We start from the raw sequence: 27826 nt of genomic DNA, 5'->3' as shown, positions 1-27826 counted from the left end.
AGAAGATGTGTTTCATATTGGCAAGATGAGCAGTAAGCCTGAGGCTTAGGAGAGCTTTAGATACCAGCAAAGGATGACCAAGAAATTGATTAAGAGGAAGAAAACAGAACATGAATAAACTAGACAGCAATATAAAAATGAGCTTCTACATGTACTTAAAAAGGAAGATATAAGTGAAAATAAATGTGAGGCCCTTAGAGGCTGAGACAGGAGAAATTATAATGGGGAATAAGGAAATAGCAGAGACATTAAACAAATATTTTGTGCCTGTCTTCACAGTAGAAGACACAAGACTCTTACCGGACATAGTAGGGAACTGAGAGTCTAATGAAAGATAGGACCCTAAAGTAATTGATGTCAGTAAAGAAAAATTACTAGAGAAAATAATGGGACTGAAAGCTGACAAATCCCTCGATCTGATGGCTTACATCCTTGTGTTATAAAAGAGGTGACTGCAGAGATAGTGGATACAAAATTCTCTTGGTTCTGGAATGGTCCCAGTGGATTGGAAGCTAGCAAGTGTAACACCACTGTTCAAGAAAGGAGGGACTGAGAATATAAGGAACTACAGGACAGTTAGACTAATGTCAGTCATTGGGAAAAAGCTGGAATATTAAGGAAGTGGTAACAGGACACTTAGAAAATCATATTATCATTAGGCGGAGTCAACATGGTTTCACGAAAGGGAAATCGTGTTTGACAAATATATTAGAGTTTCTTGAGGATGTCACTATCAGGGTAGATAAAGGGGAGCCAGTAGATGTGCTATATCTGGATTTTTCAAACGCCACCACCTGCAAGCTCCAAATCACACACCATCCCGACTTGGAACTATATCGCCATTCCTTCACTGTCGCTGGGCCAAAATCCTGGAACTCTGTCCCTAACAGCACTGTGAGTATACCTACATCACACGGACTGCAGTGGTACAAGACGGCGGTTTACCACCACCTTCTCAGGGGCAATTATGGGTGGGCAATAAATGCTGTCCTTGCCATCGATGCCCACATCCCATGAATGAGTAAAAAAAGCCTCATGATCTCTGGGCTTGTAGTCCAGTATCGTATCCACTATGCGATTCTACCCAGTGAATTACTAGTTCAGCAAAACATAACTACATAACTCGGTGCATAAATATGGTGTTAAACCATGCCTTTGAAACCAGGAAAAGCCTGGGTTTGATCTCCAGGCTCACATATCTCAATCAAGGCAATGGTATTCATAAGAAGGTGGTGTAATAATCTTGAAGATGATTTGGGCTTAGGTATAGGGAGCACAATATCAAATTTTACTGATGATACTAAAGTGGGGCACTTGTCAGGCAGTGAAAGTGCCTTCAGGCAGACACAGAGAGTTTAGTGAAATGAATGAATGAATGGGCAGACAGGCTGCAGATGCAGTTTAGTGCGGATAGGTATGAGGAAGTATATTTTGGGAGGGAAAAAAAAAACAAAGAATGTGAGTGTAGACTTATTGGGAAGATACTGAAGGTTGTGGAAAACAGAGACCCAGGAATTAAAATGTAAAAGTCCCTGACAGGGTGAATGCAGGAAAATAAAACTTTTGCGTTTTATAAATAGGGGCGTAGAGTACTTGAATAATGATACGTTTGTACAAAACGCCAAAAGTTTGGTCAAAGAGGTAAACCTTAAGCAGGATCTTAAAGGAGGAAAGAGAGGTGGAGCGGTTTAGAGAGGGAATTCCAGAGCTTAGGGCCCAGGCAGCTAAAGGCACGGCCGCCAATGGTGGAGCAATTAAAATCAGTGGTGCACGAGAGGCCAGAATTGGAGGAGCGCAGAGATCTCAAAGGGTCAAAGGTTGGAGGAGGATCAGAGATAAAGAGGGATGCAAGGCCATGGAGGGATTTGAACAGGAGGGTGAGAATTTTAAATTCTGCTGTAACTCAACAAGTCAGGGGCTGGTCTGGAGAAAAATCATCAATAAAGTATAGCGTGTCTGTGTATATTTTCTTGGTAAAGGAATTTTAGATGTTACGATGACTGATTGACTAATCTTTTGTCATCCAATGAGGAAGAGTTTGTGGAACATGATGTCTACAACCTGCAGGAACCTCCTGTATGTGCTGCTTGTCAGCCTCGCTTGCCCAGCACAGAAGCTACCAGGCAGAGATCTGGACCTTGTACAAGCTCTCTACAATCAGCTCACACCCCAGGACCTGACAGCCATCCCAAATGGAGCTGAAATCACTGGGTTTCTCAAGAAAGATACGCCAAAGAGGTAATTAAGAGACAGGACTGTTGCTGTTCGTTGGGGATCAGAGGCTGGTCTGTGTGTAACCTAAGACTGCAATCCAACCGAATCTCATGATATAGAATCACACAGCACAGAAGGAGACCATTCAGCCCATTGTGCCTGTACTGGCTCTTTGGTAAAGCTATCCAATTAGTTCCACTGCTCCTGCTCTTTCCCTCTAGCCCTGCAAAAAAAAAATTCTTTTCAAGTATTTATCCAATTCCCTTCTGGAAGTTATTATTGAATCTGCTTCCACTGCCCTTTCAGGCAGCGCATTCCACATCACAACAATTCACTGCATAAAAAAATTCTCCTCATCTCCCCTCTGGTCCTTTTGCCAATTTTCTTAAATCTGTGTCTTCATGTAAACAACCCAGAGGAAGCAGTTTCTCCTGATTTACTCTATCAAAACCCTTCATAATTTTGAACACTTCTATTAAATCTCCTCTTAACCTTCTCTGCTCAAAGGGGAAAAATCCCACCTTCTCCAGTCTGTCCACATAACTAAAGCCCCTCTTCCCTGGAACCGTTCTGATATATTGGCGTAAGAAATAGATAGAGATACCTCTTTTTGTTAAGTTCAAAACTGGTTGGTGGAGCCGGGGACAGGGATGAGGGGCAAGGAAGGGGGAGGATAAAGGAGACAGGGCTTAAGACAATGGGAAACCAATGTAAAATTAACAGGAGTTCTATCAGCTGGAAATGAAAAAGAACAACTTCTTACGACAGAACTGTCCAATAGGATTTGTTCACTGGGCCCTAGTTCTACCGAAACACTGTTTTAGCCACAGCAGACGCTAACTGAGGAAAAAAATACCTCACCCACAATTCAGGTGTACATGGATATTTAATTGACAAACATCAGCACCTTTTTGGTGCCAAGCTTTACACTTCTCTTTTACTAAAGTTTGGAATTCTGACATGAATTTATCAGGTACAATGAATCAGAGTGCCAGACGCGCCTGCACATTCAATTCACACCCACCCACCTCAATCTCCCCCAAGGGCCCAATCCCCACTCTCCATCGAGGCAACCCCACCCCCCCCCCACCCCCCACTCTCCATCCAGACCCACCCTCTTCCCTCTCTCCCCCCCCGAGGGCTCCTGCACACTTCATCCAGACCCTCCCTTGCTTTCCATCTAGACCCCTGCCCACATTCTCCTCCCAGACCTCCCTCCCTCTGCTCACTATCCAGAGATGACTTTGGGTCAGTTTGTATATAAATAAGTAATTGATGTGGCTGAAATAAAAACAGAAAAGTGCTGGAAATACTCAGCAGGTCTGGCAGCATCTGTGGAGAGAGAAGCAGAGTTAACGTTTCAGGTCAGTGACCCTTCTTCAGAACTTGCAGGTATCAAAAATGTAAAAGATTTTAAGCAAGTAAAGCAGGGGTGGGGCAAGAAAGGCAAACAAATGCTAATGATGTGCTGAAAGACAAAGCATTAGTACAGATAGGGTGTTGATGGACAGAAAACTGAACAGCCACAAGCACAAGCATGAAAAAAACAGAAACAGTGGGTAGGCACAGTAGAAACAAACTGAACAAACTAAAATAAAATAAACACAAAAAAAAGGAAAAAGAAAAAGGAACTAAAGATAAAAGTAAAATGGGGGGCCCATCATGCTCTGAAATGATTGAACTCAATGTTCAGTCCGGCAGGCTGTAGTGTGCCTAATCGGTAAATGAGATGCTGTTCCTCGAGCTTGCGTTGATGTTCGCTGGAACACTGCAGCAATCCCAGGATGGAGATTGTGACTATGAGAGCAGGGAGGTGTGTTGAAATGGCAAGCAACTGGAAGCTCGGGGTCATAAATACGGACTGAGTGGAGGTGTTCCACAAAGCGGTCACCCAGTCTGCGTTTGGTCTCCCCAATGTAGAGGAGACCACACTGTGAGCAGCAAATACAGTATACTACATTGAAAGAAGTACAAGTAAATTGCTGCTTCACCAGAAAGGAGTGTTTGGGGCCTTGGATAGTGAGGAGAGAGGAGGTAAATGGCAGGTATTGCAACTCCTGCGATTGCAGGGGAAGGTGCCATGGGAAGGGGACTAGGTGGTGGGGGTAATGGAGGAGTGGACCAGGGTGTCGCAGAGGGAACAATTCCTTCAGACAGGGGAAGGGAGGTGAAGATGCGTTTGGTAGTGGCATCACGCTGGAGGTGGCAGAAATGGTGGAGGATGATCCTTTGGATCTGGAGGCTGGTGGGGTGGAAAGTGAGGACAAGGGGAACACTGTTGCGGTTCTGGTAGGGAGGGGAAGGGGTGAGGGTAGAGGTGCGGGAAATGGGCTGGGCAGGCTTAAGGGTCCTGTTAACCACAGTGAGGCGGAATCCTCGGTTGAGGAAAAAGGAAGACATATCAGAAGTGCTGTCATGGAATGTAGCATCATCAGAGCAGATGCGTCGGAGACAGAGAAACTGTGAGAATGGAATGGAGTCCTTACAGGAGGCAGGGTGTGAAGAAGTGTCGTCGAGGTAGCTGTGGGAGTCGGTGGGCTTACAATGAATATTAGTAGACAGCCTATCCATAAAGATGGAGACAGAGAAGTCGAGGAAGGGAAGTGTCAGAGATGGACCATGTAAAGGTGAGAGAAGGGTGGAAATTGGAAGCAAAGTTGATAAAGTTTTCTAGTTCCGGGCGGGAGCAGGAAACGGCACCGATACAGTCATCAATGTACCGGAAAAAGAGTTAACGGAGGGGGCCTGAGTAGGACTGGAACAAAGAAATGTTCAACATATCCCACAAAAAGACAGGCATAACTAGGACCCATGTGGGTACCCATAGTGACACCTTTTACTTAAAGGAAGTGAATGGAGTTGAAGGAGAAGTTGTTCAATGTGAGAACAAGTTCAGCCGGCGGAGGAGGGTGGTGGTGGACTGGGGACTGGTTGGGCCTCTGTTCAAGGAAGAAGCGGAGAGCCCTCAAACCGTCCTGGTGGGGGAATGGAGGTGTAGAGAGATTGGACGTCCATAGTGAAGAGGAGGCGTTTGGGACCAGGAAACCTGAAATTTTCAAAATGACATAGGGCGTCAGAAGAGTTGCGGATGTAGGTGGGAAGAGACTGGACCAGCGGAAAAAAAATAGAGTCAAGATAGGAAGAAATAGGTTCAGTGGGGCATGAGCAGGCTGACACAATGGGTCTGTCGGGACAGTCCTGTTTGTGGATTTTGGGAAGGAGGTAGAAGCGGGCTGTCCGGGGTTGCGGGACTTTGAGGTTGGAAGCTGTAGTGGGAAGATCTCCAGAGGAGATGAGGTCAGTGACAGTCCTGTGGACAGTAGCTTGATGTTCAGTGGTGGAGTCATGGTCCAAGGGGAAGTAGGAAGAAGTGTCTGAGAGTTGGCACTGAGCCTCTGTAAGGTAGAGGTCGGTAAGCCAGACAACAACAGCACCACCCTTGTCTGCATGTTTGTTGACAATGTCGGGGTTAGACCTGAGAGTACGGAGTGCGGCAAGTTCAGAGGGAGACAGGTTAGAGTGAGTGAGGGGGGCAGAGAAATTGAGATGACCAAAGTCTCGCCGACAGTTTTCAATGAAAAGATCAAGAACAGGTAAGAGGCCAGGAGGAGGGGTCCAGGTCAAGGGAAAATGCTGGAGGCGGGTGAATGGGTCTGCTGATCGGGGCAAGGACTCCTGGTCAATGAAGTGAGTCCGGAGGCGGTGGCGACGGAAGAAGAGCTCAACATCATGCCGAGCACGAAATTCATTGAGGTGGGGGCGTAAGGGGATAAAACTGAGTCCTTGCTGAGTACAGAACGGATCAGCATCAGAGAGGGGGAGGTCAGAGGGTATAGTGAATAAACGGCAAGGGGTCAGATCAGAAGGGGTGGGGTCAGAGGGAAGTGAAGGGGAAGAAGGATCTGGAGGGGCGATTGATATGGCTGGTTAGACTTCAAACAGAGGGTTTGTCCAAGTACAGTGGGGTTACTCACCACACATGTGAAAAGAATTGTAGCAGTTTTTCCTGCTTAATGTTGTTTTGTTCTCTGAAGATACTACTTCATAGTGGAGGAGGACAGCTCTCCTGTCGCAGTGAGGGTCACGCCCTGTGACACTCCATTACAATGGACCCTGACACTGCAGGAGCTACAGGACCAATCCAGTGGAGATGGATCAGGTGAGTGAAAGACCGATGATAGCTGAATTTCAATCTCCCTGGGTCTCTGTAACCTTCTCCCTCCCTACAACTCTTTAATTCTGGTCTCCGGCACATCCCTGATTTTCATCGCTCCACCACTGGTGGCCGTGCCTTCAGCTGCCTGGGCCCTAATCTCTGGAATTCCCTCCCTGAACCTCTCCACCTCACGTTCTTCCTTTAAGACTCTCCTTAAACTCTCTCTTCGGCCAAGCTTTTGGTCATCGAATATTGCCTTAAGTGGCTCGATGTCAAATTTTGTTTGATAATCATGCCTGGGAAGTACCTTGGGATATTAACTATGTTAACGCTGCTATATAAATGCAAGCTGTTGTTGGTGTATTCGATTGAAGTGCCAACACTCAATGTGATTAATGTGCTGTCTTTGAATCAGACTTCAGGCTAACAAAGTCATAAACAAGAGAGCCTTCATTTCACAAATCCATTCTCTGTCCTTATCAATGGATGTTCTCAAAGGACTGTCGGCCATGTCTCAGTGGGTAATACACTCACCCCTTAGTCAGAAGATTGTGGGTTCAAGTCCCACTCCAGAGACATGAACAGAAAATCTGGACTGAGGCTCCAGAGCAGGACTTAAGGAGCATCTTACAGGAGGGTGGAGAGGTTTAGGAAGGGAATTCCAAAGGCTACAGCCTGGACAGCTGAAGGCATAGCCACCAATGGTGAAGCAATTAAAGTTGGGCAAGACCAAGAGGCCAGAATCAAAGACACACAGATATCTTGGAGGGTTGTGGGTCTGGAGGCCATTAGGGAGCAGTGAGGCCTGGAGGGATTTAAACAATAGGATGAGAATTTTAAAACCAAGGTGTTGCCAAATTGGGAGCCAATGTTGGACCGTAAGCACAGGGGTGACGGGTGAACATGACTTGGTGGGAGTTCAGATACGGTCAGTAGAATTTTGAATGAGCTCACATAAATGGAGGGTGAAAGGCAGGAGAGCATCGGGATGGTCAAGTCTGGAGATAACAAAGGCATGGATGAGGGTTTCAGCAGTAGATAAGCTGAGGCAGGGACAGAGGCAATGTTATAGAGGTGGAAGTAGGTGGGGTATGAGGTGGAATGAAATTAGTGGCAAATGATTTGTACTCAGATCCAGTCAAAACTAGTATTTTCGTTGCCCACAGGACTTTTTTTTCTGAGTTAATGCAGTGAGTGACATTGAGACTGAGTGACACTGGATCTGAGAAGCACTGAGTCTGAGTGACACTGGGACTGAGAGACACTGGATCTGAGTGACACTGCAACTGAGTGTATTACGACCGACCGCTCCTGTCAAAGCCCCCAATCAAAATATACAATTCTGATTGTGGTGGGTCCAACGCACAGTTAATTCAATCCTGTCGTTCCACAGATCGGCTAACATATCACTTAAAAACTTTCCAAATGAAAGAAAGACCCAGCCAAATTATACCATCTATTAACCCTCGAATGAGGCTAACCAAACCAGGTGTCTTTAAATCAACAAATTAACTCTTTAATTAGAAGAACTAAATTCTTAAACACTATGAAGATATAAACAACATTTAAAATAGAAAAAATTAGAGTCCTTGCAAATTTACAGTCCAATGTTACTCAAAGTCCTCATAGGATGTTGCTCGAAGTCCAGTGGGGAAAAAGTTCTTCCGCGTAGAACAGTCCGTAGTCTAACTGCAGCAGTAAGTGATGCTTCCTTCTTCGGCAATGAATTTCAACAATTAACAACTTGCGAACACTTTCGACAGAATTAATCTGACTTTAGAGTTTTTGAGGGATAAAAGATTGTTACAGTATAACTTCCCTTCTTCGATTTAAATTACCAGAGGATCTCTGTCTTGGCTTGATGTTTTAGAATTTTGAGAGAAAATAATTAAAACAGACTAAAATCCGATTCCTTCAGTTTAAACGGTTGAGAGCTCTTTTCAGGTGTGTTCATCACAGCTATGTCCTCTGTGTCTGTCTGTCTGTTCAAACTGTCTTACTAACTGCCAGTTCAAACCGAATTGTAACAAATGTATCGCATCAGACTCACTCCCAGTGGCTGTTTCCATGGTATTGAGATTGCACCCTTTGAATCGCAGTCTCCAAATGGCTGTTTCTAAGGCAACGAAAATGCACCTTCCTATAACTCCTAAGGCTTGCCGGCTCTTAAAGCAATACTGATCTCTTGCAAGCCTTAAAGGCAAACCGCATATTCCAAAAAAAACTACAGGACCCTGACAGGTGACACTAGGATTGGGTAACACTGGGATGGATTGACTCTGGATCTGAGTGACAGTGGAGCTGAGTGATACTGGGATTGAGTGACACTGAGATTGAGTGGTACTGGGATGAAGTGACTCTGGATCTGAGTGGCAGTAGAACTGAGATTATAGCACATGATAGGAGCTTACGGAATTGAGGGTAATGTATTAGCATGGATTGCGGATTGGTTAACTCACAGAATACAGAGAGTTGGGATTAATGGGTCTTTTTCAGGTTGGAAAGACGTAGCTAGTGGGGTGCCACAAGGATCTTTCCTAGGGTTCTCAATTATTTACTATCTATATTAATGACTTGAAGGCGTGGGCAGAGTGTAATATATCCAAATTTGATAACAATACAAAAATAGGTGGGAGGGCATGTTGTGATGAGGACATAAGGAATCTGCAAGGGGATATAGATAGGTTGAGTGAGTGGGCAAAAACCTGGCAGATGGAGTTTAATGTAGGAAAGTATGAGGTCATGCACTTTAGTAGGAAGAATCAAAAGGCAGACTATTATTTAAATGGAGAGAGACTTCAAAAAAGTGCAGCACAGAGGAATCTGGGTGTTCTTGTGCATGAAACACAAAAAGTTAGCATGCAAGTGCAGCAAGTAATTAAGAAGGCAAATAGAATTTTGGTCTTTATTGCTGGGGGGTGGGAGTTTAAAAATAGGGAAGTCTTGTTACAACTGTACAAGGTGTTGGTGAGTACTGTGTACAGTTTTGGTCCCCATATTTAAGAAAGGATATACTGGCATTGGAGGCAGTTCAAAAGAGATTCACTAGGCTGATTCCTGGGATGAAGGGGTTGACTTATCAAGAATGGTTAACAAGGTTAGGCCTTTGTTCATTAGAGTTTAGAAGAATGAGGGGTGATCTTATTGAAACGTACAAGATTCTGAGGGGGCTTGACAGGGTAGATGTTGGAAGATGTTTCCACTAGTGGGGGAATCTCAAACTAGGGGACATAGTTACAGAATAAGGGGACACTCATTTAAAACTGAGATGCAAAGGAATTTCTTCTCTCAGAGAGTAGTGAATGTCTGGAATTTTCTACCCCAGGGAGTTGTGGAGGCTAGATCACTGAAAGTATTTAAAGAGGAGGTAGATAGATTTTTGAAATCTCGGGGAGTTGAGGGCTAAGAGGAGCTGGCATGAAAGAGGAGTTGAGGTCTGGGGCAGATCAGCCCTGATCTTATTGAATGGTGGGGCTGGCTTGAGGGGCCGAATGGCCAACTCCTGCTCCTATTTCTTATGTTCTTATGAGTGATACTGAGATGGAGTGGCACTGGGATTGAGTGACACTGGAACTGAGTGGCAGTGGAATGGAGTGACTCTTGATCTAAGTGGCAGTGGAACTGAATGATACTGGGATTGATTGACATTGGGGTTGAGTGGCACTGGGATTGAGTGGCACTGGGACTGAGAGTGCGAAGCACAGAGTGATCGTAAAAGTAATGCTTCATAAACAGAGTGCTAAGCTGGGAATTCGGTGCAGAGGGGGAAGGAGATACTGCTTTATATTCTTTTCCTTTTATCTCCCATGGCTGGTGACTGTTTCTCTTTTATCTCTAAGCTAGGAGACTGTAACATGCTATTACTCTACTAAATTTCTATCAAGTTAACTAATCAAATGAATAAATACATAAGGTTAGACAGACATGACAGGGCAGGTGTTGTGTTGAAACTGCAACAGATGGGAGTTTGTGGAGAGCACTGCGATCCCAGACAACCATATCTGTGGTTAGTGTCTGCAGCTTGAGCAACTTCAGCTCAGATTTGTTGAGCTGGAGTCCGAGCTGCAAATATTACAGGACATCAGGGAGGGGGAGAGTTACCCGGACACTTTGTTCCAGGCGGTAGTCATATCGCTTATATTAAATAGAACTTTAGAGCTCATTAATGGCCAGGGACAGGAGGATGTGGCTCTGAGTCAGGCGGGTAAGGGGATCCAGGATGCAGTGATGGAGGAGCCTCAGCCCTTGACTTTGATCAACAGGTACGAGGTACATGCCACCTGTGAGGATGAGAACAAGGATGCAGGGTGGATAGGCATACTGCACAGGAGCACAGAAGCCCAATCAAGTGGGAGGATTGAAAAGGAGTGTGGTAGTGATAGGGGACAATATAATCAGGATGATAGATACTGTTCTCTGCTGCCGTGACCGGGAGCTCCACAGGTTGTGTTGTCTGCGCGGTGCCATGGTTAAAGACATCTCCTCGCAGCTGCAGATGAGGGCGAGGGGGAGAATCCAGTCATCATGGTCTACCTAGGTACCAACAACGTAGGTAGAACTAGAAATGAGAGAGTTTGAGGAGTTAGGATGAAAACTGAAATGCAGAACCTCAAAGGTAATAATCTCTGGATTGTTACCTGAGCCACGCATCAATTGGCACAGAGTCAAGCAGATAAGAGAATTAAATGCGTGGCTAATGGGAAGAAGAGGTTTCGATTCATGGGGCACTGGCACCAGTGCTCTGGAAATAGGGAGCTGTTCCATTGGAATGCGCTCCACTTAAACTGAGCTGGGATCAGTGTCCTGGTAAATCATATAACTAGGGCTGTGGGCAGGGATTTGAACTAAAAGACCGGGAGAGGGGTCAGGCGAAGGGAAATTAAGAAATCTAAAGAGAAAAATTGAGGCAATAGAGCAGTGTACGAATTTGGGTAAAGACAAGCAGAGTGAGGCAGGAAGCGACAAGAGTTTAACGGTAATAGGGCATCAGCAAATAAGGTCCATGCAAAGGATAATAGTAAAAAAATACAATTAAAGGCACTTTATCTGAATGCACAAAGCATTCACAGTGAGATAGAGCACAAATAGAGATAAATGGGTTTGATATAATCACCATTACAGAGACATGGTTGCAAGGCGACCAAGGTTGGGAAATAAATATTCCAGGGTCCACAACATTTCAAAAAGACAGACAGAATGGAAAAGGAAGAGGAGAATCCCTGATAATATAGAACAACATAAGTACAGTGGCTCAGAGATCAGGAAGTAGAATCAGTATGGGTGAAGATTCGGAATAAGATTGCTTACAGCACAGAAGGAGGCCATTCACCCGTCATGTCCATGCCAGTTCTCTGCAAGAGCAACTCAGCTTGTCCCACACCCCCACCCTTTTCCCATAGCCCTGCAAATTTTCTCTCTTCAGATAATTATTCAATTCCCTTTTGAAAGCCATGATTGAATCTGCCTCCACCACACTCTCAGGCAGTCCAATCAGATCCTAACCACTCACAGCGTAAAAATTTTTTTCCTCATGTTGCCTTTGGCTCTTTTGCAATCACCTTAAATCTGTGTCCTCTGGTTCTGGACTCTTTCACCAATGGGGACAGTTTCTTCCTGATCTACTCTGTCCAGACCTCTCATGATTTTGAACCCCATTATCAAATGTCCTCTCTACCTTCTCCTTTCTAAGGAGAACAGTCCCAGCCTCTCCAATCTATCCACGTAACTGATGTCCCTCATTCCTAGACCCACTCTCGTAAATCTTTTCTGCATCTTCGCTAATGCCTTCACATCCTTCTGAAAATGTGGGCGTCCAAAGTTGGACGCAATACTCCAGTTGAGGCCGAACCAGTGTTTTATAAAGGTTCATCATGACTTCTGTGTTTTTGTACTCTATGCCTATACTTATAATGCCCAGGATCCCATATGCTTTACTAACCACTCTGTTAACCTACTGTATCACCTTCAATGATTTGTGCACATATAACCCCAGGTCCCTCTGCTCCTGCACCCACTTTAGAATTGTACCCTTTATTTTATATTGCTTCTCCCTGATCTTTTTCCAAAATGCCCCACTTCACACTTCTCTGTGTTAAATTTAATCTGCCAGATGGTCGCCCATTCCACCAGCCTGGTTTCCAAGTTTTGTGTCATCTGCAAATTTTGAAGTTGAGCCCTGCGCACCCAAGTCTAGGTCATTAATATATGTCAAGAAAAGCAGTGCTCATAATACCGATCCCTGGGGAACCCCACTGTATACCTTCCTCCAGTCTGAAAAACAGCCATTTACCAATATTTATATAAAGCCAATTACGTAGGTATGAGGGAAGGGCTGACTAAAGTTGATTGGGTAAATATACTAAAAAATATGGTGATAAATAAACAGTGGGAAACATTTTTTTAAATTATTCAAATATTTCAACAAAAATACATTCCATTGAAAAAGCAAAAACTCAGCAAGAAAGATCCATCTGTGATTTGTTGGAGCAATTACAGATAGCCATGGATTAAAAGAAGCAGCTTTAGATTAGATTAGAATATTACAGCGCAGTACAGGCCCTTCGGCCCTCGATGTTGCGCCGAGCTGTGAAACCATCTGACCTACACTATTCCATTTTCATCCATGTGTCTATCCAATGTCCACTTAAATGCCCTTAAAGTTGGTGAATCTACTACTGCTGCAGGCAGGGCATTCCACGCCCTTACTACTCTCTGAGTAAAGAAACTACCTCTCACATCTGTCCTATATCTATCACCCCTCAACTTGAAGCTATGTCCCCTCGTGTTTGCCATCACCATCCGAGGAAAAAGACGCTCACTATCCACCCTATCTAACCCTCTGATTATCTTATATGTCTCTATTAAGTCACCTCTCCTCCTCCTTCTCTCCAACGAAAACAACCTCAAGTCCCTCAGCCTTTCCTCGTAAGACCTTCCCTCCATACCAGGCAACATCCTAGTAAATCTCCTCTGCACCCTTTCCATAGCTTCCACATCCTTTCTATAATGCGGTGACCAGAACTGCACGCAATACTCCAGGTGCGGTCTCACCAGAGTCTTGTACAGCTGCAGCATGACCTCGTGGCTCCGAAACTCGACCCCCCTACTAATAAAAGCTAACACACCATATGCCTTCTTGACAGCCCTATTAACCTGGTTAGCAACCTTCAGGGATTTATGCACCTGGACACCAAGATCTCTCTGCTCATCTACACTAACAAGAATCTTCCCATTAGCCCAGTACTCTGCATTCCTGTTACCCCTTCCAAAGTGAATCACCTCACACTTTTCCGCATTAAACTCCATTTGCCATCTCTCAGCCCAGCTCTGCAGCCTATCTATGTCTCTCTGTACCCTACAACATCCTTCGGCACTATCCACAACTCCACCGACCTTAGTGTCATCTGCAAATTTACTAACCCACCCTTCTACACCCTCTTCCAGGTCATTTATAAAAATGACAAACAGCAATGGCCCCAAAACAGATCCTTGCGGTACACCACTAGTAACTAAACTCCAGGATGAACATTTGCCATCAACCACCACCCTCTGTCTTCTTTCAGCTAGCCAATTTCTGATCCAAAGCTCTAAATCACCTTCAACCCCATACTTCCGTATTTTCTGCAATAGCCTACCGTGGGGAACCTTATCAAACGCCTTACTGAAATCCATATACACCACATCCACTGCTTTACCCTCATCCACCTGTTTGGTCACCTTCTCGAAAAACTCAATAAGGTTTGTGAGGCACGACCTACCCGTCACAAAACCGTGCTGACTATCTCTAATGTACTTATTCTTTTCAAGATGATTATAAATCCTGTCTCTTATAACCTTTTCCAACATTTTACCCACAACCGAAGTGAGGCTCACAGGTCTATAATTACCAGGGCTGTCTCTACTCCCCTTCTTGAACAAGGGGACAACATTTGCAATCCTCCAGTCTTCCGGCACTATTCCTGTCGACAATGACGACATAAAGATCAAGGACAAAGGCTCTGCAATCTCCTCCCTAGCTTCCCAGAGAATCCTAGGATAAATCCCATCTGGCCCAGGGGACTTATCTATTTTCACACTTTCCAAAATTGCTAACACCTCCTCCTTGTGAACCTCAATCCCATCTAGCCTCGTAGCCTGAATCTCAGTATTCTCAACAGCTTATAATGTGTATAAAAAGGAGAGTAGCTAAAGTAAATCTTGGTCCCTTAGAGGCAGAGGCAAAAGAAATTATCATGGGGAATGAGGAAATGGCAGAGACAATAAACAAATATTTTGTGTCTATCTTCACAGCAGAAGATGCAAATTACGTACCATAAATAGAGGGCCACGAAGGGGCTAATGAGTGTGAGGAACTTAAAGTTATTAACATCAGCAGGGAAAAAATATTTGAGAAACTTAAGGGGCTAAGAGTCATCAAATCCCCAGGGCCTGCATTCTCGGGTTCTAAAAGAGGTAGAAGCACTGCTTATGATTTTCCAAAATTCCCTAGATTCTAGAACAATCAAATCAGATTGACAATTAGTAAATATAACACTGCTATTCGAGAAAGGAGGGAAAGAGAAAACAGGAAACTACAGGCCAGTTAGCTTGATGTCAGTTGTCAGGAAAATACTGGAATCCATTATTAATGAAGTCTGAACAATGCACTTAGAAAGTCACAGTATGATCAGAGTCAACGTGGTTTTACCAAAGGGAAAACGTGCTTGACAAATTTATTGAAGTTTTTTGAGGATACAGGGCATGGTAGACATAGGGGAACCAGAAGATGTAGGATGCTTAGATTTCCAACAGGTGTTCAATAAGGTGCCACACAAAAGGTTAATATGCAAGATAAGGGCTCATGGAGTTGGGAGTAATATATTAGCATGAATGGAGGGTGGGTAAAGGGACAGGAAGCAAAGAGTAGGGATAAACAGGGCATTTTCAAGTTGGCAGGTTGTAACTAGTGGAGTGCCGCAAGGTTCAGTGCTGGGGCCTCAGCTATTTACAATCTATATTAATGATTTAGACTAAGAGACTGAGAGTAATGTATCTACGTTTGCTGATGATACAAAGCAAGGTGGAATGTAAACTGTGAAGAGGACACAATGAGGCTGCAAAGAGATATAGACAGGTTACGTGAGTGGGCAACAAGGTGGCAGTTGGAGAATAATGTGGGGAAGTGTGTGGTTATTCACTTTGGTAATAATAATAGAAAAGCAGAATATTATTTAAAAGGTGTGAAACTTGTAAATGTACATGTTCAGAGAGACTTTGGAGAACTTATACAAGGAGCATGGATGCAGGTACAGCAAGCAATTAGGAAGGCAAATGCTATTTATTTATAGATACAGCACTGAAACAGGCCCTTCGGCCCACTGAGTCTGTGCCAACCAACAACCACCCATTTATACTAACCCTACATTAATCCCATATTCCCGACCACATCCCCACCATTCTCCTAACACTGACCTACACTAGGGCCAATTTACCTATCAACCTGCAAGTCTTTGGCTGTGGGAGGATACTTGAGCACCCAGTGGAAACCCAAGCGGTCACAGGGAGAACTTGCAAACTCCGCACAGGCAGTACCCATAACACAACCCAGGTTGCTGGAGCTGTGAGGCTGTAGTGCTAACCACTGCGCCACTGTGTTGGCCTTTATTGCAAGGGGATTGGAGTACAAGAATAAGGAAGGCTTTGGTGAGACCACACCTGGCGTACTGTGTGCAGTTTTGCTCTTGATACTTAAGAAAGGATATACTTGCATTGGAGGCGTACTGTGCAGGTTCACTAATTGGTCCCTGGGAAGAGAGGCTGAGTAAATTGGGTCTAAACTCTTTAGAAGAATGAGAGGTGATCTCATTGAAACATACCAAGATTCTGAAGTGGCTGGACAGGGTAGACACTGAGAGATTGTTTTCCTTGGCTGGAGAATCTAGAACAAGGGGGCACAGTCTCAGGATAAGGGGTCGATCATTTAGGACTGAGATGAGGAGAAACTTCTTCACTGAAAGGGTTGTGAATCTTTGGAATTGTCTACCCCAGAGGGTTGTGGATGCTTCATCGTTAAATATATTCCGGACTGGGTTAGATAGATTTTGATCTTTCAGTAAAATCAAGGGGTCTGGGGAGTTGGCAGGAAAGAGGAGTTGACGAAGAAGATCAGCCACGATATTGAAAGACAGAGTAGACTGGAGGGCCTGAATGGTCTACCCCTGCTGCTATTTCTTATGTTCTTATGATTGAATTACACTGAGACTGAGTACCACTGTGTTGAGTGACACTGGCATTGAGTGAAACATAGAAAATAGGAGCAGGAGTAGGCCATTCGGCCCTTCGAGCCTGCTCCGCCATTTATTATGATCATGGCTGCTCATCCAACTCAGTAACCTGTTCCCGCTTTCCCCCCATATCCTTTGATCCCTTTCGCCCCAAGAGCTATGTCCAACTCCTTCTTGAAAACATTAAATGTTTTGGCCTTTAAACCTTCACTGCACTCCCTCAGATAAGGAGACGAAAACAGCGCACAATATTCCAGGTGTGGCCTCACCAAGGCCCTGTATAATTGCAACAAGACATCCCTGCTCCTGTACTCGAATCCTCTCACCATGAAGGCCAACATACCATTTGCCTTTTTTACCGCCAATTGCACCTGCATGCTTACCTTCAGTGACTGGTGTACGAGAACACCCAGGTCCAGCTGCATATTCCCTCTCTCAGTTTATAGCCGTTCAGATAATAATCTGCCTTCCTGTTTTTGCTACCAAAGTGGATAACCTCACATTTAACACAGGGATTGAGTGTCACTGGGATTGAGAGACACTGGGATTGTGTGTCACTGGGATTGAGTGACACTGGGTGATTGTCACTGGGATTGAGTGACACCGGGATTGAGAGACACTGGGACTGAGAGACACTGTGATTGATTGACACTGGGATTGAGTGTCACTGGGATTGAGTGACACTGGGACTGAGAGACACTGGGATTGAGTGTCACTGGGGTGAGTGACTCTGGGGTGAGTGGCTCTGGGATTGAGTGACACTGAGATTGAATGATACTGAGATCGAATGACTCTAGGATTGAGGCACTAGGACTGAGTGACACTGGAATTGAGTATCACTGAGTCTGAGTGACTCTGGGATTGAGAGTCACTGGGATTGAGTGACTCTGGATTGAGTGACTCTGGGAATGAGTAACACTGGGGTGAGTGACACTGGGGGTGAGTGTCACTGGGATTGAGTGACACTGGGTTTGAGTGACTCTGGGACTGAATGTCACTGGGATTGAGTGACTCTGGGATTGAGTGACACTGGGATTGAGTGACACTGGGATTGAGTGACTCTGGGACTCAGTGAAATTTGCTGAAGAAACACAAATGCCCCTTTTCGATTTATACCAATAATACAAAAAAGTGTCATTTAGGTTGTTTTTCTCACAGCTTTTTGAAAGTTAGGTTTCTTTTGTAAGTGCTTCGACTAAAAGAGAAAACTGAAACCTTCCCTCATACCAACTCTACATCAGCAGATTGCAATGTTGGGTTTCAAAAGCTGCAAATCCATTAAAAATGTGAAAATAACAATTTAAATCATTATCTGTTGCCAGTTCCGAAGAAGGGTCACTGACCCAAAACGTTAACTCTGCTTCCCTCTCCACAGATGCTGCCAGACCTGCTGAGTGGTTCCAGCATTTCTTGTTTTTATTTCAGATTTCCAGCATCTGCAGTATTTTGCATTTATTAAATCATTATCTTGTGCCCATATCACAGCTGAAAGTGTGGGGATTTCCAAACCAACCAAAGAGGAGACAGCAAGGGACAGGCGAACACAAAAACTTACATTCTTCTGTTGCAATACAATGACATAATGCCACCGTCATCTGAGGATCAAATAGCTGATATTTTACAAACTGATAGTGATTAATTGCTTGACAAGTCTTTTATATCCCATTTAATCGATATCCACTTGAGCTGAAATCTCTCGGTGAAATCGAAGGTTTGGGTCCTGCAGTTGTCGGAGAGACTTAATGGCAGGGAGCCCATAATCCATTTACAACTTGAAATGTCAAAAGGATACTATGGCAACCAGGTAACACATAGACAGCTGCAAAATGTTTTTATTGGCCCAATAGAGTCTCTTGTAATCAGCTCTTGCTCCATTCCAGTAGAGAGGTCAAGTTACATTAATTTATAATAAGTGATTCGAGGAATACATCATTCTTGTTTTGACAAAGGCAGTGCACCTCCCTATCTTGTTAACTGATGCACATATTCTTTGTCCGGGTGAGGAGATGCATGATTCACCTTGGGCTTCTGCAGGTCTGATTTAATTTGAGATGATATTAGTCAATTTAATGAATGGGGAGTGGCATGAATGGGCTGCAGTGGATTAACATCCAGTTCCGTCTCCTTTTGACTCGGTGAGCAGCACTCTCATCTCTGAGACGTGGGTTCACATCACTTCAGTGATTTCGAATCAGAATTTTACAGCATAAAACAAGACCATTCAGCCCATCCTGCCTCTACCAGTTCTTTGAAAGAGCTGTCCCAACTTGCTGAACAAACCCCTCATAGTTTTAAACTCCTCCATTAAATCTCCCCTTAACCTGTATATGAGATGCTTTTCGAGAAGAGAATGTTGAGGAACCAACTAGAGAACAGGCTCTTTTAGAGCTGGTATTGTGCAATGAGAAAGGACTAATTAATAATCTATTGTAAAGGAGCCTTGAGGGCAGTGGCCGAGGTATAGAATATAAAAGCAGGGATGTAATGCTGGAACTGTATAAAACGCTGGTTCGGCCACAGCTGGAATATTGCACACAGTTCAGGTCACCACATTACAGGAAGGACATAATTGCTCTGAAGAGAGGACAGAGGAGATTTACAAGAATGTTGCCAGGGCTTGAAAATTGCAGCTATGAGGAAAGATCGGATCGACTAGGGTTATTTTCCTTAGAACAGAGGAGGATTGAGGTGTACAAAATTATGAGGGGCCTAGATAGAGTAATACAGGAAGGAACAAAAACAAGAAATGCTGGAATCACTCAGCAGGTCTGGCAGCATCTGTGGAAAGAGAAGCAGAGTTAACGTTTCGGGTCAGTGACCCTTCTTCGGAAGGGTTCCGAAGAAGGGTCACTGACCCGAAACGTTAACTCTGCTTCTCTTTCCACAGATGCTGCCAGACCTGCTGAGTGATTCCAGCATTTCTTGTTTTTGTTTCAGATTTCCAGCATCCGCAGTATTTTGCTTTTAATACAGGAAGGACCTGCTTCCCCTAGCGGAGAGGTCAATTACCAGGTGGCACCAAATTAAGGTGACTGGTAGAAGGATTAGAGGGGACATGAGGAAAAACTTTTTCACCCAGAGGGTGAATTCGCTGTCCAGATCGGTGGTGGGTGCAGAAATCCTCAACTCATTTAAAAGGTACCTGGATCTGTTCCTGAAGTGCTGTAAGCGGCAAGGGTATGGACCAGGTGCTGGAAACAGCTAGTTTCTTTTTCAGCTGGTGCATACACGATGGGCTGAATGGCCTGTTTCTGTGCTTTCACTTTTCTATGGTTCTCTCAGCCAAGACGAGGGGTGGGGGGGGAGGTGGTAATTAGCAGGAGGTTTCCTTGCCCATGTTCGCAGATAACACGAAAATCGGTGGTGTTGTAAATAGTGAGGAGGAAAGCCTTAGATTACAGGACGATATAGATGGGCTGGTAAGATGGTTGGAGCAGTGGCAAATGGAATTTAATCCTGAGAAGTGTGAGGTGATGCATTTTGGGAGGACTAACAAGGCAAGGGAATATACAATGGATGGTAGGACCCTAGGAAGTACAGAAGGTCAGAGGGACCTTGGTGTTTTTGTCCATAGATCACTGAAGGCGGCAGCACAGGTAGATAAGGTGGTTAGGAAGGCATATGTGAAGGGATATTTGCCTTTATTAGCCTAGGCATAGAATATAAGAGCAGGGAGGTTATGATGGAGCTGTGTAAAACGCTAGTTAGGCCACAGCTGGAGTACTGTGTACAGTTCTGGTCACCACACTATAGGAAGGATGTGATTGCATTGGAGAGGGTGCAGAGGAGACTCACCAGGATGTTGCCTGGGCTGGAGCATTTCAGCTATGAAGAGAGACTGAAAAGGCTAGGGTTGCCTTCCTTGGAGCAGAGAAGGCTGAGGGGGCCATGATTGACGTACATGATTATGAGGGGCATTGATAGGTTAGATAGGAAGAAACTTTTTCCCTTAGTGGAGGTGTCAAGACCCAGGGGGCATAGATTTAAGGTAAGGGGCAGGAGGTTTAGAGGGGATTTGAGGAAAAATATTTTCACCCAGCGGGTGGTTGGAATCTGGAACGCACTGCCTGAAGAGGTGGTGGAGGCAGGAACCCTCACAACATTTGAGAAGTATTTAGATGAGTACTTGAAATGCCATAACATACAAGGCTACGGGCCAAGTGCAGGAATATGGGATTAGAATAGTTGGGTGCTGGATGGCTGGCAAAGACACGATGGGCAGAAGGGCCTGTTTCTGTGCTGTATAACTCATTGACTCTATGTTTGGCCACGTGCCATGAGACTTCATGGGGTCCGGAGTTGATGGTGAGAACCTCCCATGCAACTTGCTCCTGCCTGTACACCACTGTGCTGCCACCTCTACTGGGTCTGTCCTACTAGTGGGACAGGACATACCCAAGGATGGTGATGTCTGGGACATTGCTTGCAAGGTATAATTCTGTCAGGCTGTCGCTTGACTAGCCTGTGGGACAGCTCTCCCGATTTTAGCACAAAGCCCCCAGATGTCAGTAAGGAGAACTTTGCAGGGTTAACAGGGCCGGGTTTGCCGTTGTCATTTCTGCTGCCAAGGTTGATGCCAGGTGGTCCATCTAGTTTCATCCCTCTTCTTAGATTTTGTAGCAGCTTGATACAAGCAAGTGGCTTGCTAGAGGGTCTTTAAGGGTCAACCCCATCGCTGTGAGTCTGGAGTCATGTGTAGGCCAGACCAAGTAAGGACAGAAGATTTCCTTCCCTCGAGTACATTAGATATCAACATAGATATCAACATCCTAAGGGCTACCATTGACCAGAAACTGAACTGGAGTAGCCATATAAATACCGTGGCTACAAGAGCAGGTCAGAGGCTAGGAATCCTGAGGCGAGTAACTCACCTCCTGACTCCCCAAAGCCTGTCCACCATCTACAAGGCACAAGTCAGGAGTGTGATGGAATCCTCTCCACTTGCCTGGATGGGTGCAGCTCCAACAACACTCAAGAAGCTTGACACCATCCAGGACAAAGCAGCCCGCTTGATTGGCACCCCATCTACAAACATTCACTCCCTCCACCACCGACGCACAGTAGCAGCAGTGTGTACCATCTACAAGATGCACTGCAGCAATACACCAAGGCTCCTTAGACAGCACCTTCCAAACCCGCGACATCTACCAACTAGAAGGATAAGGGCAGCAAATGCATGGGAACACCACCACCAGCAAGTTCCCCTCCAAGTCACACACCATCCTGACTTGGAACTATATCGCTGTTCTTTCACTGTTGCTGGGTCAAAATCCTGTAACTCCCTTCCTAACAGCACTGTGGGTGTACCTACCCTATATGGACTGCAGCGGTTCAAGAAGGCAGCTCACCACCACCTTCTCAAGGGCAATTAGGGGCGGGTAATAAATGCTGGCCTGGCCAGCAACGCCCACATCCCATGAATGAATAAAAAAAAAGAACCAGATAGGTTTTTACAGCAATCGACAATGGTTTCATATTCACCACTAGACTAGCTTTTAATTCCCGATTATTTATTCATTGAATTCAAATTCCAGCAGCTGCCATGAGCAGAGCATTAGCCTGGGGCTTGGGGTTATTAATCTAGTCATTTACCATTATGCCACCACTTTCTCCTAAAGGTGCTGGTGAGAATGAGGAACTGAAAGTAATTAGTATTAGTAAGAAAGTAGTACTGGAGAAATTAATGGGACTGAAAGTTGATAAATTGCTGGGTCAAAATCCTGGAACTCCCTTCCTAACAGCACTGTGGGTATACCTACCTCACATGGACTGCAACGGTTCAAGAAGGCAGCTCACCACCACCTTCTCAAGGGCAATTAGGGATGGACAATAAATGCTGGCATAGCCTGTGATGCCCACATCCCATGAATGAATTAAAAAAAAAATCCCCTGGACTTGATGATCTACATCCCAGAGTATTGAAAGAGGTGGCTGTTGAGATAATGGTGATCAACTTCCAAAATTCTTTAGATTCTGGAACAGTTCCTGAAGATTGGAAGGTAGCAAGTTAACCCCACTATTTAAGAAAGGAGGGAGAGAGAAAATGGGGAACTATAGATCTGTTAGCCTGACACCAGTAGTAGGGAAAATACTAGAATCCATTATAAAGGATGTGATAACTGAACACTTAGAAAATAATAGTAGGATTGGGAAGAGTCAACATGGATTTATGAATGGGAAATCATTTTTGACAAACCTGTTGGAGTTTTTTGAAGATGTAACTAGCAAAATAGATAAGGGGGAACCAGTGAATGTAGTGTATTTGTATTTTCAGAAGGCTTTTGATAAGGTCCCACACAGGGGGTCAGTAATCAAAATTACAGCACATGGAATTGGGGGTAATATACTGGTATGAATGGAGAATTGGTTAACAGACAGAAAATAGAGAGTAGGAATAAATGGGTCATTCTCAGGATGGCAGGCAGTGACTAGTGGGGTAGCATAAGGATCAGTGCTTGGGCCCCACCTCTTCACAATCTATATCAATGATTTGGATGTGGGGACCAAATGTAATATTTCCAAGTTTGCTGATGACACAAAACTAGGTGGGAATGTGAGTTGTGAGGAGGATGCGAAGAGGCTTCAAGAGGATGTAGACAGGCTAAGTGAGTGGACAAGATCATGGCAGATGGAATATAATATGGAAAAATGTGAAGTTATCCACTTTGGTAGGAAAAACAGAAATACAGAGTATTTCCTAAATGGTGAGAAATTGTTCCCAAGTGTTGATGTCCAAAGGGACATGGGTGTCCTTGTTCATAAGTCACTGAAAGCTAACATGCAGGTGCAGCAAGCAATTAGGAAGGCAGATGGTATATTGACCTTTATTGCAAGAGGATTTGAGTACAGGAGTAAAGAAATCTTGCTGCAATTGTATAGAGCCTTGGTGAGACCACACCTGGAGTATTGTGTACAATTTTGGTCTCCTTACCTAAGGAAGGATATACTTGCCATAGAAGGAGTGCAACGAAAGTTCGCCAGACTGTTTCCTGGGATGGCGGGATTGTACTGAGGAGGGATTGAGGAGGTTGGGTCTGTCTTCTCTAGAGTTTAGAAGAATGAGAAGTGATCGCATTCAAATATACAAAATTCTTCCAGGGCTCAACAGGATTGATGCAGGAAGGATGTTTCCCCTGGCTGGTGAGTCTAGAACTAGTCTCAGAATAAGGTGTAGGCCATTTAGGACTGAGATGACGGAGAATTTCTTCACTCAAAGGGTGGTGAATCTGTGGAGTTCTCTACCCCAGAGGTTAGTGGAGGCTGAGTCATTGAGTATGTTCAAGACAGAGATTGATAGATTTCTAGATATTAGAGATATGAATGGATATGGGGATAGTGCAGGAAAATGGAGTTGAGGTAGAAGTTCAGCAATGATCTAGTTGAATGGCAGAGCAGGATCCAAGGGCAGAATGGCCTACTCCTGCTGCTATTTCCTATGTTTAGCTTTAAGAAGAACATCTGCGGCTTTTCCAATGTAAATGAAATTTGCTATTGCTCCCGTAAGTTCCCAATCAGTGTTCGAATTTAGGCCTTGGAGGAAGCACAGCGTAGATTTACTCAAATGATACCTGGATTCAATGGGTTAAGCTGCAAGGAGGGATTATACAAACGAGGGTTGTATTCCCTCTCGGACTCAGTAGAATGTGAAGGGGTGGCTTGATTGAAATTTTCAAGTTATTAAGGGCAACAGATAGGGTAGATGGAGGGAAAGTATTTTTTCTGATAGGGGAGTCTAGGACTAGGGAGCTTCGTCTAAATATTAGAGCCAAAACCTAATTAAGAAACACTGCTTCACACAAAGGGTGATCAAAGTTTGGAATTCTCTTCCGCAAATGCCAATTGATGCTCGATCAATGGCTAATTTTAAATCTGAGATTGAAAGATTTATGCTAATGAAGAGTATTAAGGGATATGGGGCAAAGGTTGGTATATAGAGTTAGGTCATTGATCAACCATGATCTCATTGAATGGCGGAACAGGCTCGAAGGGCTGAATGGCATCTTTCTGTTCCTATGAGGCAGTAGTGCCTAAAAACAAAAGCCTTTTCCAAAACTCCACAATCACAAAATTCTAGTCAGCGATTGAACAATATGAATACAAATAGAGCTGAGTTTAGCTGGGCTTTGAGAGGCAGATTGGCAAGGATCAGAGTCCAACATGTGACCCATTGTTCTCAGGTTAGACAACATGGCCAAGAGTTTGGAAGAGCAGTTCCTTCAAACCCAAACTTGGCATTCCTTAATCCTTTCTTATTGATTTGCCTCACCCCCTCTATTCTTTTCAAACTTGGTGGTGCGACTATTTCCTACAAAAATCATTCCTAAATACAGCAACTATGAGTCTCTGAGGACGTCATTGCTTTTGTCAATCGAATCGACTGGAATAGAAGAGGTTGCAGATACCCCGCCTAGTTAGCTCAGTTGTTTATAGTGTGCTGTTAATAATGCCATGGTTGCAGGTTCATTCGCAACATTATTTGCCAACATCAAAGGGTATGGAAATCAGGCAGGAAAGTGGAGTTGATCTGTGACTGTAAGATTAGCCATGATCTTATTGAATGATGGAAAGGGCTCACGAGGCTGTATGGCTAACTTCTACTCCCATTCCTTATGTTAGAATGATCTGAATTTACATAGCACCTTTCAGGACATCCCAAAGCACTTTACAGCCAAGAAGTACTGTTGAAGTGTAGTCCCTGTTGTAATGCAGGAAATGCAGCGGCCAATTTGCACACAGCAAGCTCCCACAAAATGCAATATGACTTGTCCAGCACACTGGGAAGAACTCCCGTGCTCTTCTTTTGCATCCTCTGGAGACAACACACGGGACCTTGGTTTAACACTTCATCTAAATGATGGCTCCTCCAACAGTGCAGCACTCTCTCAGTCCTGCACTGGGAGGGTCAACCTAGATTTTTGTGCACAAGTATAGGAGTGGGACTAGAAGCCACAACCTTCATGACTCAGGCGAGAGTCCCAATAACTGGGCCACAGCTGATGTATTCTTACAGCCTGATTATTTTTTCTTTTAACAGGTGAATTGGAGCCTCTTAATTTACAGAAGGACCCCAAGGAGACCACTTGTGGACAAAATGCAGAACTGTTTCATTATCAAGGTAATGATGTTGAATCTTATGATATTGTTGATAGCCCAGCCGGTATCTACAGACTGGAACTCATCTCGATCGAGAAGGACACCATTTTCAACATCTACGCCACAACCACCCCAGAATCTGATCAACCGTACCCCAAACTGCCCAGCGACTCTCGCCTAGACGTGACGTTTGTAGGACACACTAGTGTTTCCCTTGTGTGGAAGCCAAGTCCGGCTATCTCGCAGTTCCACCAGCCCGCACAGTACTGTGTGGTCATCAATAAGAAACATAACTATAAAAGCCTGTGTGCCATTGAGGCTAAACTTAAAGAGAGCGATCTTTTCAAAAAGGTGCGGCAGTCGGAGTTGGATTGGAGGATGTCAAAGTCTCCACGCCTTGATGATATGGTCAATCACCCTCCTATTGGCAGGTACATTCCCAACCTGGAATTTGGAGGACAACCTTTTAGAGATGGTCAAAATGGGAGACCTCGAAGAAACAGCATGATTGGCCAGTCAACCGTTTGGTCTTTCGGAGACATGCTCCTCAAATACCCAACTGTTGGACGTCGGTCTACAAAACTTTCAGTCGGTCACCTGGCGGACATTCAGAAAACCTGCACTGGGACCAAGAACATGTTCACTGTGTCTCGTCTAAAACCCAATACCCAGTACTACTTTGACGTCTTTGTTTTGAACCTGCTAACCAATGTGAGCTCGGCCTACATCGGGACGTTTGTTAAAACAAAGGCGAAGCTGAAGCAAAAAGTGATGGAACTGAAAGGTGGAAGGGTGACGGAGATCTTTATCAAGCGTGGCGGTTCCAAAACGCTACGGTTCAAGCCAGTTTCCTCTCACCGTTTGGTTACGGTCTCCCTTCAGTCCTGCTACCAGTTGGTCCATGTCCAGATCAGGCAGAACAGAAAGTTGGTGACATCCCAGAATGTCGAGGGAGTCGAGCATTTTCAATTCATCGGCAAGCCCAAAGCGAGATATCTGCTCCGTCTAGTAGCTAGTAAAGGAAGGCGGGCCTTGTTGAAAGTTCACATCACCACTCACCCCAACAAGCAGCCATTCCCAGCCCTCCCCAGTGACACTCGGCTCAAAGTCTTTGACAGACTGCGTACCTGCTCTTCCTTGACTGTCGCCTGGCTTGCTACGCAGGAGATGAACAAATATTGCATCTACAGAAAGCTGGTGGCAGGAAAGGAGAAGCCCAAAGAACTGCAAAATTATTGCCTTGACCCAACGACAAGGAGCAAGTCGGAGAAGGTGAGTTGTCAGTATTTCCGTGGTTCAACCCCTCAGAAGGCTGTGAAGACAGAACGCATTGAAAGTCTGGAGCCTGGGAAAACCTACCAGCTCGATGTCTATGTGATAGGCCCGGGGGAAAATTCAGTGAAGTACCAGAGCAAGATAGTTAGAACGAGGAAGACATGTTGAAGTGTGAGTTTATGAAGTCTTCACCTCTGCACCTCACTCAATCTTTTCTTCCTCCAGGGATTTCCCACCCCTAGCTTTGAGGACCAGTGGGGTAGAGGTGAGGTCACCTGGCTTCTGGTTTATCTTGTCTACTCTCCCGCTCTCTTCAATGTTCGGGTGGTGACTTTTCACTTCAAGCTACATCACCTAAGGATTCTCAAGTGGGAAAAGGAGAGGCAAATATTGAGACACGTTAGGGTCGTGAAGTTATGTGAATGTAACCAACCCTCTCACTCACACGAACAGAGAAACCTCAGACAGCACAGCATTTCTGATCCAGTGAGGTGTGTTTAACCATTACCTATTTCATTTTGTGAAGAACTTACAGAGAATAGATAGACGGCGCAATTAATTTAAAAGGACTACATTTTGGCATTCAGTACAATATGAGTTGATATTGCATTGTGAATATTACTCTGCTTTTGTGTGTGTCTTTGGATCTGGTTCACTGCCACCACTGGCCTCCAAAGAAGAAATGAATTGCTTTTTGTTTGGACTGAGATGTGAGGTTTTCCTTCACGGCTTGTCTCTGACTACCAAAACTGAGAGGCTGTAACTATCAGGAAAGATTAAACAGGCTAGGGCTTTTGTCTCTATAAATGAGAAGGCTGAAGAGTGA

At 44.7% G+C, this 27826-nt stretch overlaps 1 protein-coding gene across 1 annotated transcript; it reads left to right on the top strand.

The window, feature by feature from the left end:
• Window positions 1-1742: 1742 nt before the first annotated feature.
• Window positions 1743-27168, top strand: LOC137375723 (protein NDNF-like). The gene is made up of 5 exons (XM_068043108.1): window positions 1743-1817; window positions 2036-2238; window positions 6249-6373; window positions 25667-26155; window positions 26294-27168. Exons 1-5 carry the CDS (start codon window positions 1743-1745, stop codon window positions 27166-27168), a joined length of 1767 nt encoding a protein of 588 aa, XP_067899209.1.
• Window positions 27169-27826: the final 658 nt, after the last annotated feature.

Source organism: Heterodontus francisci, chromosome 12 (genome assembly GCF_036365525.1).
Source record: "Heterodontus francisci isolate sHetFra1 chromosome 12, sHetFra1.hap1, whole genome shotgun sequence".
Classification (NCBI taxonomy): Eukaryota; Metazoa; Chordata; class Chondrichthyes; order Heterodontiformes; family Heterodontidae; genus Heterodontus; species Heterodontus francisci.
Note: the sequence above shows the minus strand (reverse complement) of the source record. Positions and strands in the feature narration are given on the sequence as shown.

Excerpts from the sequence above, each read along its gene's own strand:
- LOC137375723 (XM_068043108.1), top strand. The coding sequence starts at position 1,743 with ATGGTGGAGCAATTAAAATCAGTGGTGCACGAGAGGCCAGAATTGGAG. Across the intron at positions 1,818-2,035 it reads GAGATCTCAAAGGGTCAAAG|AGTTTGTGGAACATGATGTC; the intron begins GTTGGAGGAGGA and ends CCAATGAGGAAG. Across the intron at positions 2,239-6,248 it reads AAGAAAGATACGCCAAAGAG|ATACTACTTCATAGTGGAGG; the intron begins GTAATTAAGAGA and ends TGTTCTCTGAAG.